Genomic DNA, 16,316 nt, shown 5'->3' with positions numbered 1-16,316 from the left:
TCCGCCCTTAGCCGAGCTTCCACTACTCTTTCCCACAACTTCATTGTTTGGGTCATCAGCTTTATTAGTCTGTAAACTCAGCACCAGAACACTTCTCCTCCATTCCTCAGGCCTCGCAAAACACTACCAGTGGTCAAAAACAGCACTGGGTACATTTAATCTGCTGCCATAAACAGCCATTTGTTACTATTCAGTCCCAAAGGCATAAAGGCATTAAAGAACACTGAAGCTGGAGATAAGGCCTTGCTCTTTTGAAAGGATAGTGGGATGCTTTCATAAAAGCATATAATGAAGGTAAGGTAGGTAATAAATGAGTTTGAGATCAGGTCTCTGGGCAACAGCAAGTTGGGAAATCCATTTCTTCATGGACCTGGGTTCATGCACAGGCCCAATGTCATGTTGAAACACGAACGAGCCATCCTGAAAACACATTAATGCCTGAATCTCATGGTGCATCATGAATTTCTTTAACTGGAACTAAACCACATCCATACATTTTTTTTTTTTACATAATCATCAATTACATCTATATATTTTTTTAAGTTTAGCTGTGAACATACCTCAAGAGAAACATATTGAAAACACAAGCAAATAGAAAAAAGGAATCTTGGTGGTATTTTTAGAACGTTTCCCTATTTTCTGGTTTCTCCTATTGGCTTTCTTCCCAAATGCAGATATGATTTATATGAAGTTATGAAATGTGAACAATTTTAGTAACATCAATCCAAGTTTTGCAGGTAGAAAAAAGGGGGGAAGCTGTTGGATTCATTTATATTTTTCCCTCCATTTTTAAGTACACAAACGGCCAGGGAGACACACAGAGAGCTGTTCACACTCCTAAACCCAGATTTTCCAGCTTCACTCCCCTGCTTACAACTCATAATGTGGCCCTTTCATAGAAGTCTGTGAGAGCGTGAATCAATTCTTGACATTTTCTCTCTTTCACTCTGTGTTTTCTTTTCCTCTGCATCTACTCCCTGCTCTCTAATGTCACTCTGAATGTAACGGACATGCTGTCAAACCCACCTTATTTACCAAACTTCTGATTGTGGACAGATCCTGATATATTTTAAAACATAACAGAGAATTTGTGTGCAGATACTGTAGCTAATCACATGGATTGTTGTAAGTGTTTAACGTTTCTTCCTGTGAATAAAGCAAATAGTGTGCAGCTATTTTTGTCGTTTTACTGTTAGCATTAGCAAGTTTGTTGGTCACCTGCTAAAATACATAATGGATGTGAACAAGAATTATTTCCCTATCTTAGCAGCGAAAATGTAGGGAAGCTGTGAATCAGGAGATAGAGCAGGTTGTCCAGTAGTCACAAAGTAAGTAGTTCAAGTCTAGGTTCAAGTGTCCTTGGGAAAGAAATTGAACGCCCCAGGTTGCTCTTGGTAAGTGTGTTTGTACCTTAAGTACAAGTTCCATTGGCACTTTTTTGCATTTTTTAAAAATTATTTGCATCAACCACTTTGAATAGGCTTTGTAAAAATAAATAGCGTCGCTAGCTCAGCTAGCAGGTAAAGACAACCGCTCAATAATTCTCTCAAGATTCCCCGTCTTTCCAGTCGAGACAATAGTTTCTCATGACTGTAGCTCTTCACATCTTTGTCTCTCCCACACCAACAGTGTGTTCACATAAAAAGATAAAATGCAGCTGGCTGTATCTGGTCTATCACGAAATCTGTCAAACTTTAATCCTGTAGTCTAGTTGGACGGTTTTTTGATGTATCTGCTGCCGCACTGGTTCACGTGATGAAGAGTTTAGCTTTTTCCAATTTTCTCTTGTAGTGTACCTGGGCACGTTTAAAACTGTCGGGCACAGCGGGGGGTCCTGACCTTTTGTATTCCACACCGTGTAGCCACAGCTCATATAGTTGAGCAGTTGTTCCCTCAGTCCATCTTCTGCAGTGTTTAATTGTACTTTGAGGGAGTTCAAAAAAGGCTGAAGTTATGCTTCACAAGCACGAGCGACTGGTCGTAAACATAACAGCTACAAACTGCCTCAACCTCTATGTGATCCAGTTATTGATTAAAGTGACCAGGTGACAAGTCAATCAGGATGGAGCAAACCATCTTCTCATTCTCACCTCTGCAATACTACAAAACACACACACACACACACACACACACACACCCCTGACCACAAGAACCTTCTAATAGTAACCAGTTAGCACTCACAGTAGGTTGTCTTGTGATCTGTGTGTGTGTTTGTGTGTGTGTGTGTGTGTGTGTGTGTGTGTGTGTCCTTTGAAAGCCCCATGATGCCAAAGACGTCAACAGTTGCTCAGTTACTGGGGAAACCAGTCATGTGGATTCACCAGAGAAGAGATGAGGAGAGGAACCTGCTTTTCAAATCAGCTGATTGTGACACGATTTTTGCTCCAATGTCCTTATTAGCATTCCTAAACATCACAGCTGATATGTGCAGTTTTTTGAAAACAAAGTTAAAAGTCAAACATGACATGAAAGCCTACCAAACATTATCATTTGTAGAAAAGGAAGAAAAATGAAGTAACCACAGACAGGATTTGAAAAAAACAACAACAACATAAAACAGGCACAGGATGGAATGCAGGGATGGAAAGACGGTGTGATAAGAGCCATCAGATCCTGCAGAGCCTTTATTTCACTGAAATATAACAGAATGAAGTCACATGAGATTTAATTTGATGTAAATTCAATCTGGTATAAACCACTACAAAGTCACACAGCCAGAACAGAAATGGCATCATCCAGAGAGAAGCAGAGAGACTGGATGACGCCTCGGAAATTCTATTTTAGGCCACTTTAATCGATCAGGTGCCAATCTGGAAATCAATCCCTCCGCAAGTGGTCAGAAAGGCCCTAAAATGCATCTTCTTAATAGGCTTGACATGAGCCCAATGTTTGCAGACCAGCCTAGAAATATTTTGGTAAATACGTTTACCAAATAACATTTCATGATGAAGCAGATCAGCTGAGCCTAAGTGTATTTTAACTTCTACAGTTGCTCACGTAGCCAAGATTATATAATGTTGTACAGGAATACAAATTTACATTCTACATATCTTTACTCAAAACTGTTCTATGTTCACTGGCATAAATGGAAAATAATAGTATGTTTTGAACAATAATAGGTAGTTTTGTTTATTTTACACACTGACATACATTCTGCCAATTCTAAACTCCTGTGGAAAATCATGTGTGCATTAAGTTGAGATGCCTTGGAACAAGGCGCCGTTCAACCGTCTATTGTGCTAAACAATTTTCAAACACACTGTATTTTACAGAGAGATGAGAACATGGGCATTACCATGGTAACCAACCACAGACCCACACGGACCAGTTCTAACACACCGACAGAGACAGAGACAGATCTACAGGTGTTATGAGGGGCTGAGGTAGATTTCTTTAAAGAAACCCGTTTAGTTTTCCTTTTGTCTGTCCCTCTGCCGCAGTGGACAGGCTGAAGAGACTGGAGATGGAGAACAGACGACGACTTTGACCTTTCATTGCGAGTTAACAAATGTATTAAACTACTGTGTCTCTACACTCATCCTGCTTCCTCAGTAAGAAGTTCAAGGACCATGTAGAACATCGGTCAGTTGTAATCTAACAACAAACATCACACCAATCATTCTAGTAACATCAGTATTCATGTTATCTAGGGAAAATTCACGTGTTTCATAGGGCAATATATTGCAGAAGGGTGAGCGATTGTGTTTTTTCCAATATCGTCCAGTCCTAATAATGAATGGTGGATACGTTTTATCTGCCGCTGAATTTACTTAATTTTTTTGTGTGTCTACACAGAACTATGACACATGTCCACAGAAGACAGGTGAGGAAATAAGATGCACTACTTCAGGACATGTTGAAATGATAAGACATGCTAGTTATCGAAGAACCTGTGACCTTTCATTGCCTCAGAGAGAGAATGACAGGTGACTTTGACTATGCAGATTTTAACATTTTCAACACAAACACAAAAAGGTAAAATGGGTATAAAATAAATATAAGACTGTAAAGAGGGAAGATCAACATGTGCTGTACCAGAGCACTTTGTGTGACCTTATATTGTGAAAATATTCTCCTTATTCTAACTAGACTATGTGCTAACTGTACTGTTTGTCTTATGATGTGGGACGGCTGATGAAAACTTATGATACTGTGATGACGAAATGCCTTTATGGTTTGAGTGATGTCACGAGCTGCAGAATGTGACCTGAAACTGCCTCAAGGTGTTTATTTCACATCAAGTCTGTGATTAAAGGACTTTACTGTCATTCATGACTCTGTTTGGTCTCTGTTTAACATTCCTTGAACCACAAACCTGCACAGACACTACAGATGCAATTTTGCCAGCAGTTAAGAGCTGAATCTATATTGTATTTCTGTTTTTTAATTCTGTGTTCCCTTGGCTTTGATAAACATCCCTCGGCACTAAGACGTGACAGAGCAGATCTGCTGGGGTTTCCGTGGAGGGGAGCGGCCATGATTCATTCCCCACACACACACACACACACACACACACACACCTGTGTTACTGGATTTCCTTAAAATACCACCTGACTTCTGTGTTACATAATCATATTAGCAGCTGACTGTGTTAAAGCAAACACACAGTCACTGCAGCTCTGACAATATAAGTAGTGGCTGTTCACATCCACCATGTATTTGAAGTCTGAAACTAAAAATGTTTAGGTTTTGATCAGTTTTAGATTTAGATGTGCTTTGTGGCAAGGTTATTAATGTGTGAGTGCATGAAGTTTAAATTTAGGATGAAATGCATCAGCAGCTAAAGGCTACCAGCGACACACACTTTAGGGATGTGTAGTTGTTGGCATAGCAGACACCAAGAACTTGGCAGAACACAAGTCTGGCCAGCTTGAAAGAAACACTTGCGATATTTTCTTTTGTCTAAATATTTTTTAACGGCAATTATTAATTTTAGTTTTAACATTTTGGTCTGTTAAATTATTTTCTTTCAATTTATGAAAAGAAGTAGTTTTCATTGATGATTATACCGCTGGTTTACATACATACACACTGTATTGCCAAAAGTATTCGCTCACCCATCTAAATAAATGAATTCAGGTGCACAAAGCCAGGTCCATAAAGACATGGATGAGTGAGTTTGGTGTGGAAGAACTTGACTGGCCTGCACAAAGTCCTGATCTCAACCTGATAGAACACCTTTGGGATGAATCAGAGCGAAAACTGTGAGCACTGTGTATTATGTATTTCATAAACACACTCCTAAACCTCGTGGAAAGCGAGTCAGAAGAGTTGAAGCTGTTAAAGCTGCAAAGAGTGGCCGATGTCATATTAAACCTTATGGATTAAGAATGGGATGTCACCAAAGTTCATATGGGTTTAAAGGCTGGTGAGCGAACTTTTGGCAATATAGCGTGTGTGTGTGTGTGTGTGTATATATATATTTTTATATATATATATATATATATATATATAAAAAATATTGTTGACCTGTTTTCTACCAATGACACTAGGCTAAATCAACACCAATGTTTCCCACAGGATATTTGTCAGTAGCAATGCTGGACCCTTATTTACTCGTGTCAGTGGAGGAACACCTTAAGATGACCTTAGAAAAACGGACGTTCTTACTCTTCAAAAGGTGTCCGAGGCTAAAGGGATTGCTACACAAAAGTTTCCTGCCTTGTGGGGACAGTGGACCAGACACCTGTCTGAAACATCTTCAGCAAAAACCGAACATTCATGTGAATGGTTGTCTGTCTGGGTAGGTCCCTGTGTGTCTGTGTGTCCAGGGTGTACCCTGCCTCTTGTCCACTGACACCTTGGATGGGCTCCAGCACATCTGTGACCCTAAACAGGATAAGTGGTTAAAGATAATGGATGGATTTTGGTGTGGGGTAGTATGACTTTGAACGTGAAACAAGAGTCTGTTTGAAAGGTTTTTAAACATCTGGGGGTGTGGAGTTACAAGGATATGACCTTACAAGAGCTTAGTAGCCTGATACACATCACATTTTAAGGCTGGCAGCTCCAGGCTATTTAACCTGCTACTATTGTAACACACCCAAATATGAGCGAAATGCTGGTGATCATAGTTTTTTTTTTTTTTTTTTTTTTACTGTCCACGATGAGTTTGACAGTGTTAAAGGACTGCAAGTCCCTGCAATAGTGTCACATTTGGGTGTAATGTCTGTCATAGTCAGGGGCACCTCCATACTCGACAAACTATTGCAGACACTTGTGTCTATTTTTGGGGAAAAAAAGCAAACCATAGTACTTCCCAGAATGTCAGAGTGCTTCTTCAGCACTGATGGGTTAACACCATCCACATTATGAAGTGTTTGTGTGAATGTCTGTAACTTAATCCAGAGTAAAACAAGACAGCTGCAGCTCACTGTGCCACTTCAGAGAGGAAAAGAAAAACACATGAGCAAATGAAATTTCCTGGCTCATTTCACTCTCCAGTAGCACAATACTCCACAGTATCTTACTTCATATTTAACATACACACACAACCTGGTCTTGAAAGAGTTAATCAAGCTAATTAGTTCCCTGATGATTTCATTATTTACAACGAAATGAGACAGAGCAAAAAAACTGTGGGAATGAAGAAGAATGCCGACAAATCAGGAGGGAAACATTTTTTTTTAAATACATATGAAGTCAAACATTCGCATACACACACAGACACCGACACACAGTTAGTTTTTGATGTGTTTAGCCCAGATCCTATAACACACTCCAACTTTATGTGCTTGGATCATATTGTGTATCCGTGTGCCTCTATGTGAGTGAATCTGTTTACCTTTGGCACCAGTCGCCATGTCGGCCACCTTCTGAAAAGCATCCAGGAAGGCTCCAGTCAACATGATGGTCGTCCTGTATAAAAACACAAACACCATACATGAAATAACTGAACCATCTACTAGAAATAAGAAACAAATGTGAAATCAAGTCTGTTTGCATGTTGAGCATTGAGTTACAAGAACAAAACGCCTACATTTTTGTATTCTTTAGTTGTGTTGAGCCCTTTGGCTGAGGACAGATTCCAGGCCCAAAATAAATATCTCACCTGAAAATAACAAGTGCAACTGTTGCCTGATGATTTAGTGTAAATGATACGAAGGAGAGCTACTGTATTCTTCGTGTCCCAAACTTCTTTCAAAAGCAGCAAACACTTTAAAAGCTTGCAGGTTTCTGTCAAGCTTTTATAAATTGAATTCATCTTTTGTTTTTCTTAGATGTCCCTTAATAAATCAAGTAGAAACTTTTTTCACATCAGCTTATTTTTATTGCTTTTTTATTTCTCACATTTTTCTATGGGGGCTTTTTTACATTTGAAGGATCATCTTTTTAGCCAAATAAATGAACAGAAGAACAACATCATAACTTTTTCTACTGTGCCATTATTTAACAAAAATGAAGCCAAAAATACATGTGGGTGATGCAAAGTACCTGCTGTGTATTAACAGCTTATAGATCAATTAAGCTCTGATGATTAGCAGCACCTGGCTGCAACGTACCCTCTTAAATCTCATGGAAGCAGTAAGGGGGTACCGGTCTAGTCCCTAGTTTTACTTAATATTCAGATGTGTCCCAACTACTATATGAACAGTGTTAACAGCTTAACTGTGAATCGATGAGGATTTTAGTTTAGTACTTGTGTCGGTACTTAATATCAGCTAGTACAGTCTGGGAAAAAGTGGTAGAGACATTTCTAAGGAGAGGTAACAAAGGGAGTCACTTCTGTTTGTTTCCACCTGAAGCAAAAAATTAACCAAAAAACCCAAAAGATTTCCGGGTCAGATCAAAGAAAACAGATCACACCAATAGATGTGTCATAAACAAACAACTGCATGATTTTCTTTTTTTTTTAAGTTGAAATAAAGAACTCATTTTGGAAGCAGGAGAAACATGAGAGCTCAGTCGCCCTCAAAGGCCAGTGTTAGGAATGCAACCGGAGACCTTCTGACACACATATCATCATCATCATCATCATCATCAATGGACCTATTGTCTGTGTTCCATTACCAGTCAGGTCTACGTTTCTATAGTTGCATGCATGCACGCACACACAAACACAGTCTTTAGCCCCTGAAAACCTAACTACAAAGATCAGATGACACCAGAGTCAATTGTGTGTGTGTTTGTGTGTGTGTGTGTGTCTGTCTGACCTCAGTGGAAATTCTCTCTTTCATGTGAGCCAACAGCCAACGGCAAGGATGCAACAAACCAATAGACACATAGTACACTGCTGGAACATTTGCTGTTGTTCTTGTATTTATTTACACGCCAATCTTGCTCTGTCTAGCATGGTGGACATATGTTGACATATCGCAGCAACAGGCTAAAGCAGCAAATGCAGCAACTCGATATATACGTGTATGCAACAGGCTTGTCACTAAAGCACATTAAACATCTGGGTTAAGAATGTCGAGGTACCACCAACACTACTGTAGCCTCATCTGTGCACAGACATGTCCCGTGATCGTTGACTGTCTGAACAACATTCCTCAGCAAGACAAAAAACGCCCCGCAGGCAAATTTCTAATCATTCCCAAACCAAAGATTGTTTTCTAGCAAAAATCATTCTGCCTCATCCTGCTACAGAAATAAGATGCTAACAATAACAAAGATGCGTATACTACAAATCAGCTGTTTCATATCCCAACGTTCTAAACAGGAAAATCTCATTAACATCATTGTGTCTCTTTTCAATTAAACAGTTTACTGCAGATAATCTGCATTTCTGTCTAAATGCACAGACTTTGTGTCTGTAACTACTGTCTAAGGAACTTAAGTAAATGCTGAGAGGTAAATGCAAAGTTATAAGTTTGAATTGTTTACGAAATAATAAGTCCATCAACACGCTTGTTTTTGTACATCGTGCTTGAAAGGCCATTGTGAGCACATTATCTGCAGAAGAACCTTAAGTAGCATTAAACATTAGAGAGGTCTGAACAGCATTGATGTCCTGTCCTGTGTGTGCGTCGCTGGCTGACTGGCAGAGCTAATTGATAGTATTTGGCTGCAGCAGGCAGAGCGATGCCTATCAACGTAAACTGGCCTACTGGGAAACACAGCCATTATACTGTTATACTGAGCCGACAGAAAGAACCATAAACGGCGCTCACGTGCAGTGTATAACAATAAGCAGAATATCAGATTTATAACGGCATTTTGTAGGAAACTGTAGTAAGTCAGACACTGGCCTAGAAATATATTAGACTGAGAATTGATTTATTATCATTGAAATGCTTTGATAAAATTGCAATTAAAAAGCCTAAGTTTTTGGTTCCTAAGACAAATGGCTTAAAAACTAAAGAAGAAAAGTACAACCTTAGATTTACATCAGGCAAAATCAAATTGACAAACTAATCAAAGACCAACGCTTTACAATTTGCATGAAGTACTGAAGTAAGTGACCGAAAATTTCATTCAGTAAATGCAATCAATATGAAGAGCATGGCCACTGGATTACACTTTTATCTAGTAACTGAATTAATAATGGGGAGAATCCCCCCCCCCCCCCTCATAAAAAAACAAAAACAAAACAGTGCCGTTTCATAATTCAGATTCAGCCTATTTCTAAACAACACTCATCTGCCAATGCACAAGGTATAAAAATGAAATGTGCACCGTTTTCCCATTCTTTCAACTAACAGCCTGTCTAATGAAATAATTCTAAGAGTCCGACGACACCTCGTGATGTTGTGAACTATGACCACGATTCACACTTGATAGGCACCAACTCAACATACTAACAGGTTAAAAACCTCTAAAGTATTATAGAAGGTTTTGAGGAGGCGGCTCTGCATGTGCAAATCTATCATTACTCATGTTATGTCAGCTGATTCAGGAAAATAAATCTAATTTATGCACAACCCCAGGAACAAGTTGTTATAGAAAAGTTATAGAAAAACCTGACATTCAGTGCGTTTACATGCACTTAAGTAATCAGGTTTAGTAACCAGGTTTCTCTGGAAAGCTGATTTCCTAAACGTCATGTAAACGGGAAAAGCTAGTTTCCATAATCGGGGTACAGGGTAAGGGAAACCGGATTTCCCCCGGCAGATTTCTCTCTGAGATTACAGATTTCTCTGACACATATACACGCAACCAGGATCCCAATCAGCTTTATCCAGCAGTGAATGTGCGTAGAGAATGGCAGTAGATGGGAACAAGTAGCTGACCGAACGAGTGAGAAATCATTAACGGACAGATTAAAAATGATACATGAGTACACATAAGTACGCTTCTACTGCAGATTGTTTTTTATTCATACAGTTTGTATGTCCCTTTCTTTTTCTCTCCTCCACACTCCCCTCACTCTGCAGTAACACAAACGACACACAGAACACAAAAAGAAAAGGAGTAATAGTAAAAGAAGTCAGTAAGCAGGATTTTCTGTCACTATACAGTTAAAATCAGAGAGTTAGGCTCCCAAGATAAGTCAAAGGTGAGGGAGAAATCACCTTTTTTAAGTATATAGAAGCTCCATTCCCTAATTTCTACAGAAAGTAGATTTCTGTAAGTACTCTGGTCCCTTAAGTGCATTTAAATACAGGCATTGAGCTTAAAAATTTATGGATGAGTGTCTTACCTGAGCTGCGATTGTAGCTTTGCTCCTTTGCTCACAAAGTCCTCCCATGTAGGATAACTGGCCTGCAGCAAACACAGAGAACAATACTTCTATTAAACCTCTAACAGCATTGCACAGGTCTGATCACAACAGGATGCACTGAGGTTTTCAACTGAGATATTAACCCAGAACGTTTAACAATGTGTATGAGCTGAAAAGCTGATAACTTTTATGAGGTGGACAGACATGTTGTTATTGTTTTATCATTGAACCTGTCGGTCATTTGTCTGCACAGGATTTTAAAGTGCAGCCACAACAGCAACAAAACTGAGCTGACGGTGCGACAGCCAGTGAGCTACGAATCGTGCATTTCCAGTCACCATTTGTCATGCAAATCCGGGAATACAAAACCAAGTGGATGACCGAATTGAGTCAACGAGTACAGGCCTCAGCTACAGTTGCAAGATCAAGCAGCCGAACTGAAACAGCAGGGATGTATCAAAAGCATCACAGGTTTGAAATAAGAACACAACATGGTGCACATAGACAAAACAGGAAGTAGACCAGAAGACCAACTGAATCATTTGTTGGGTAAAATCTCTTAAAAAGGGGGAACATACACCAATCACAATTTCCCAGCACCCAAATGGGGTCTTCAAATTGCAGCTTTTGTCCGTACAACAATTCAATTCCCCCCCAAAAACGCAGTTTATCGTAAAACTAAAAAATTAAATCGCACTTGAACTAAGTAATATCGTACAGTATCAGCGGCTTGTTCCTACGGCGGTCGCCACAGAGAACCACGTTACACGCGTTGATTTGGATGCGTTTTTACTCCTTCCTGTCGCAAACCTCCCATTTTTATCTGGGCTCGGACCGGCACCTGGTGGGGTGGGATTCAAACCCGTGGCCTTCTGCATCCCAACCCAATGCTCTACCACCGAGCCACCAGGCCCCCTAAGTAAAATTGTACGGTATTGCTTGAAAAATTACAGAATTAAATGATTATCAAAACAGCATATTAATTTTGTCAAAGGATAATCAAATGAGCTATAATCCATAAAGATCTCTATTTTTTCTTGCCAACTATAAATGTGGCTAATCTAAACACAATGAATCACTTTTTGCTTCGAGTGAATTCCTCTTATAGTAAAATAAATGTGCACTCTGATTAAAAGGTTTGAACAAAAATACTTGTCTGATCGAATCGATACAGCACATTACAGCACAGTTTCATTACCTTCATCTGCAGAGATTAAAATATGTTCTTTCTCTGAGTCTGTAAAAGCAGCTGATTGATTGCATAATCTAGGGCTGATTCAACCTGCAGACTCTGACCTTGGGTTACAGCTGAGAGGAGCAGCTGCTAGTGCAGTGTTCTGGTTGTCGAATTAAAAATGCAGGAAAGCCCTGTTGAAACAAAGAGCTGAATCCAACTTTCCTTTACTTGACTTTTTCTGAACCCGGTCACCCAGGCTGTCCTCTGTCTCTGCTGGTTCACCAGACAGAGGATAATACCGATTAAACCCCTAACAGCACACCATTAGCCTCTTAGCTCTACATGGCTAAAGCTGTTGTCCAGCCCCCGCTTAACAGCTAGCCAGGCATGCACACGACGGCATGGGGCTGACAGGTTTACTACTGCGTGGATTTAGCACTGCATGATGAAATACTGCAGGTGAATGGCTCGATGTCTCTAAGGAACAACTAACAGTGGTCCTGGAAAAAATAAAAGGGGAAGGAAATGACTAGGAAAAGATCTCGCCACAAAAAAAAAAAAAAAAAAAAAAAAAACTTATGGATGGAACAAAATGTGGGATTTGGGGGGAGACACAAACTCTCAACTAACAATAAAGCAAAGCATGTTAAAAATCTTAAGTAAATTAAATCATTACACCTTCTATATAATAAGCAGTGGAGCTGGAATTAAAATGTGTTACTTGGAATTAAATTGCTGATTGAGGGAATAATGTTACATTTAGGGGAATAAGTCATTTCTAAATGTGATGCAGTACTTTCAAATAAAGGCGTTTATAATATATTGTAATCTTTCCAAAACCTCCCCTCATGCAAGGGGGGGGGTTTACTGTGTTAATCTTTCAGAAAATCTGTAGCTGGAAAATTGTCTCATGTACAAATCTGCTTTGCCCTGTATCAAATCAGATCTCCTGGATCTCACAGGTCTCTCATCAAAATACCTTTCTGTATACATCATTTCCAGATACAACGGTTTGATTAAACACACGTAACCATTAGGTGCAGGACAGCTGGATCAGTTTGTGAACAATATAGCAATATATTGTTCTGTATTACAGAAAAATGCATGTAATCATTATTTTAAAACAGAGGTATCTTCCTAACACTGAACTTTTCTTACCATTATAATCCCACCGTTCCTCCATTTCAAATAAAACAACTGCAGCTAACGATTATTTTAACTATAATAGAATAACATTAAATACCAATTTTTCTAAAGATAAAAATGGAAATTTTATTCATTTATATTGCAATATAGTAATTTAAAGTATGCACTGCAGAGCACTAATCCTCCCCCCAAAAATAGGCCGGTCTTACCTGGTAATCTGTGTTTTACAGACTAATATAAAGTCTCTCCACAATATAATTAAAGCAAGAGCTTGTTACATTCACGTTAAAAGAAATGTGACGTAATCTACATTTCCTCAGTAAACAGTTCAGTTTACTTTATTTTAAATACTATAACAGCAAAAATATCAGTCGGACTTTTCTATATTACTTTTTAGTCTCAATTACATCTCAATCTTTAGTCTAGGGCAGCAGTGAAACGCTGACATTGTGCTTTGCTTTAACAAACCAACAAGCTTGTTGTGGTGAACACATGATGGTGGACAGGGAACTGTGGGCAGAGCTGAAATTATCGCTTTTCATAATTAAAGCACATAATTATACAAAAATAAATCCTGACAGTATTTCATTTGATGGGCGATGCTACTTGTTCCCTCACTTCTCACCAAATTCAGCCAGGATTTGTTGTGTCTACTGAGAATGTCGCAGTCAGTCGCAGACAAAATATACCAGATGGATAAGAGCATCGAGGTCCACGGCAACTCGCAAGGGTCTCAGAGCAATGGCTTCTAAATTAAGGTCCCAGGACCTACAAAGATCACTGACCCTTGGGTTTCCAAAGACAGCTGCTACCAAAACAGCTGTCAACTATCATCTGGCAAATCGGCTACTTTTATGTGTAAACTGCACTAAGTTTCCTTAGACAGAGGCCGATAAACTTAATGAATGAGGTATTTGTCTGAAAAAAAATATTTTATTTTTCAGGCTGATTATTTTTTAAGTAAAAATTAAACTGGCCTGAGTTGTCCAATGTCTTCAAGTAGCTTTCTGTATTTCACCAATAATAATAAAACCAAAGTCAATCGTTAACAAAAACAGAAAATCCTCACGGAGAAGAAGCGAGAACCATCCAGTATTTGCCATCATTCTAACTAAGTTTACCGGAGGCACAAAAATTGGTTCAGCATGCAGACAAAGGCAAAACAAGTGCCTATTAGAAATTCCCAAATTGGATCCAAACATCTTTAAGATAAGAATAATACATGTCCAGTTTTTTTAATTCAGCTTTTGGCTTGGCAAGTTGCACTTGGCCTGGGCGATAAAAACCATAGACAACTGTTGAGATAACAATTTAATCAATGTTAACGATGAACGAATGAGCACTTTTTAGTCAATAATGGTTCCGCGTCTGCACCAACTGTGCTGCAAAAATCATCCATTTAGATCACAGTGACTCGTGATTGGTCAGGCAAACAGAAGACCCTTAAGAAGGCAACAACAAGCCAACATGAGCAGAATAAAATGTCCTTACGAGATGAACAAATTAAGGTGAAGCGATGTCGTGTCACAAACTTGCTCTTCTTCAAAGACCTACACTATTGTGCAGCTTTCTGCTTTATAGGGGGAGTGAAAACTCGAGTCAGTGAATGGGTTTGGACATGGAGCTTAGTAAACATCCAGCAGAAGTTTCTTAATGTTATGCAGGACTTATGACTTTTTAACAACAGGTAAAAAACAGGTAACATGACAAAGTGACCAGTGGCAGGTCATTTTAGTGTCTGTAATTAAAGGATTCTGCTCAGGTCATTTTAGGACGTCCCTAATTAGTGGAAACCTACGTTTACCATAATGTAGTAGGTTTCCTCGAAGTCTAACATGTTGAATAAGTTTCTTTTCTTATTATTAATTGTAAACATTGATAACTATCAATATTAACCAATATGAATAAACATATTGATATATTATTTTTGGCCTACTTGTACTGGCAACAGCCCACATTCTTGCCAAAGGCTCTACAGCTGAGTGAGGACAGGCTCCACTAGCATTGACACAGTAAACTATTTAAACAGCCAGAGCTCTGCACATATAGGAGCTATACAGGGGTGTTACCCTATCTGCTTAGTCAACCAGCGAGCATCAACAGGTATACAGTTACTTTAGGTTGTGTCTAATCCAACCATGATAATCCTGACTCGTTCGACTGACCGACAAAAAAAAAAAAAAAAAAGCCGTAGTGCTGAGATGGGACTGATGTGACATCTTAGGAAAGTGAGAATAATGCCTGACTATTTTGTCAATCAGCCAACTTGTCAGTCAACCTGTGAGGTAGTTATTAGTTCATTTTTAGTGACCATTCAGTCACACAGAACCGAGGGGGTTGATGAAGGCTGTAACTAACAATAATTTTATAATCTTCTCGATTTATGTTTGAATTGCTTGATCTAAATAACTTACTTACATTTATAATGAGCAAAGAGCAGTTAACAGTGACCTAATGGCATAATAACTGCTAGTTACTACACACTGCTCTGGCTTACATAAATTATCTACTTAAAGTTTAGGATAACATGAGAGAAAGCTACACATCTTTTTAAATTAATCATATTCAGTTAGACACAGCAATCAATGAGGTGACATATTTCTTCATGCCGAAGTCTGCGGTCAAGATATTTTCACTGAATGCTCCAAATAACTTTGTACAACGGTTTAAAATAAGTTAGTCAACTGTGCAGTGTGATTATGGACATTCAGAGAAACTGGGGAGTTTTTTAATTTAAATTTAAATTTGTGTATTTTTTTTTTCATGTGTATTTTTAATGGTCTGGCTTTGTTTTTAATAGTTTTTGGACAAATGGACAGACAGATTAGCTAAACCAGACTGCAGATGATAAACGCTAAACATGAGTAGAGTCAATTCATTGTTGGTTTTAGTATCTGTATGGGTGTTGTTGAAAATGGAATTTATTTAAAAATTGATTAAAGTTATGTTAAAGTCAGTATTGATAATATTGAGCAGAAGATGATTCAGCTCCATATAGAAGTTACTGAAAAATGAGTCTGCATAAGTCCAAGTACATTTATTCACAAGCAAACAAAACTGATAAGGCAGCTACAAGACGAGATGTGGTTCTTCTCTGTGTTCTCTCTCTCTTGTGTCTAAAGATGCCAGATTTCTAGCTATACAGAAAGTTTGTGACCCCTGGACACAACCTCAGAAACAAAACTTTTACTACAATACTGGAACCATGTTAGTTAATCATGTGCACTGCAGCTTTCTGTCATATATTTCCGTGTGCAAGATGCTTGCAGCTGACTGAAGTAAACTGCTGTTTGTGAGTACTGTATGTGTGTGTGTTGGAGCGTTGGATAGGCGTGGGTATTACTGAGAGATAGGAGTGAAACTATTTTTCTATGAAAACCGGTTCAAAAC

At 38.8% G+C, this 16,316-nt stretch overlaps 1 protein-coding gene across 1 annotated transcript in view; it reads right to left on the bottom strand.

Moving 5' to 3' along the window:
- mtss1 (MTSS I-BAR domain containing 1) overlaps positions 1-16,316 on the bottom strand; it is a 49,413-nt gene that overhangs the window by 22,555 nt on the left and 10,542 nt on the right. Inside the window, 2 exon segments of the mRNA XM_067504616.1 lie at positions 6,785-6,858; positions 10,583-10,644. Of these exon segments, the coding sequence (XP_067360717.1) occupies positions 6,785-6,858; positions 10,583-10,644 (136 nt within the window).

Source organism: Channa argus, chromosome 5 (genome assembly GCF_033026475.1).
Source record: "Channa argus isolate prfri chromosome 5, Channa argus male v1.0, whole genome shotgun sequence".
NCBI lineage: Eukaryota > Metazoa > Chordata > Actinopteri > Anabantiformes > Channidae > Channa > Channa argus.
Note: the sequence above shows the minus strand (reverse complement) of the source record. Positions and strands in the feature narration are given on the sequence as shown.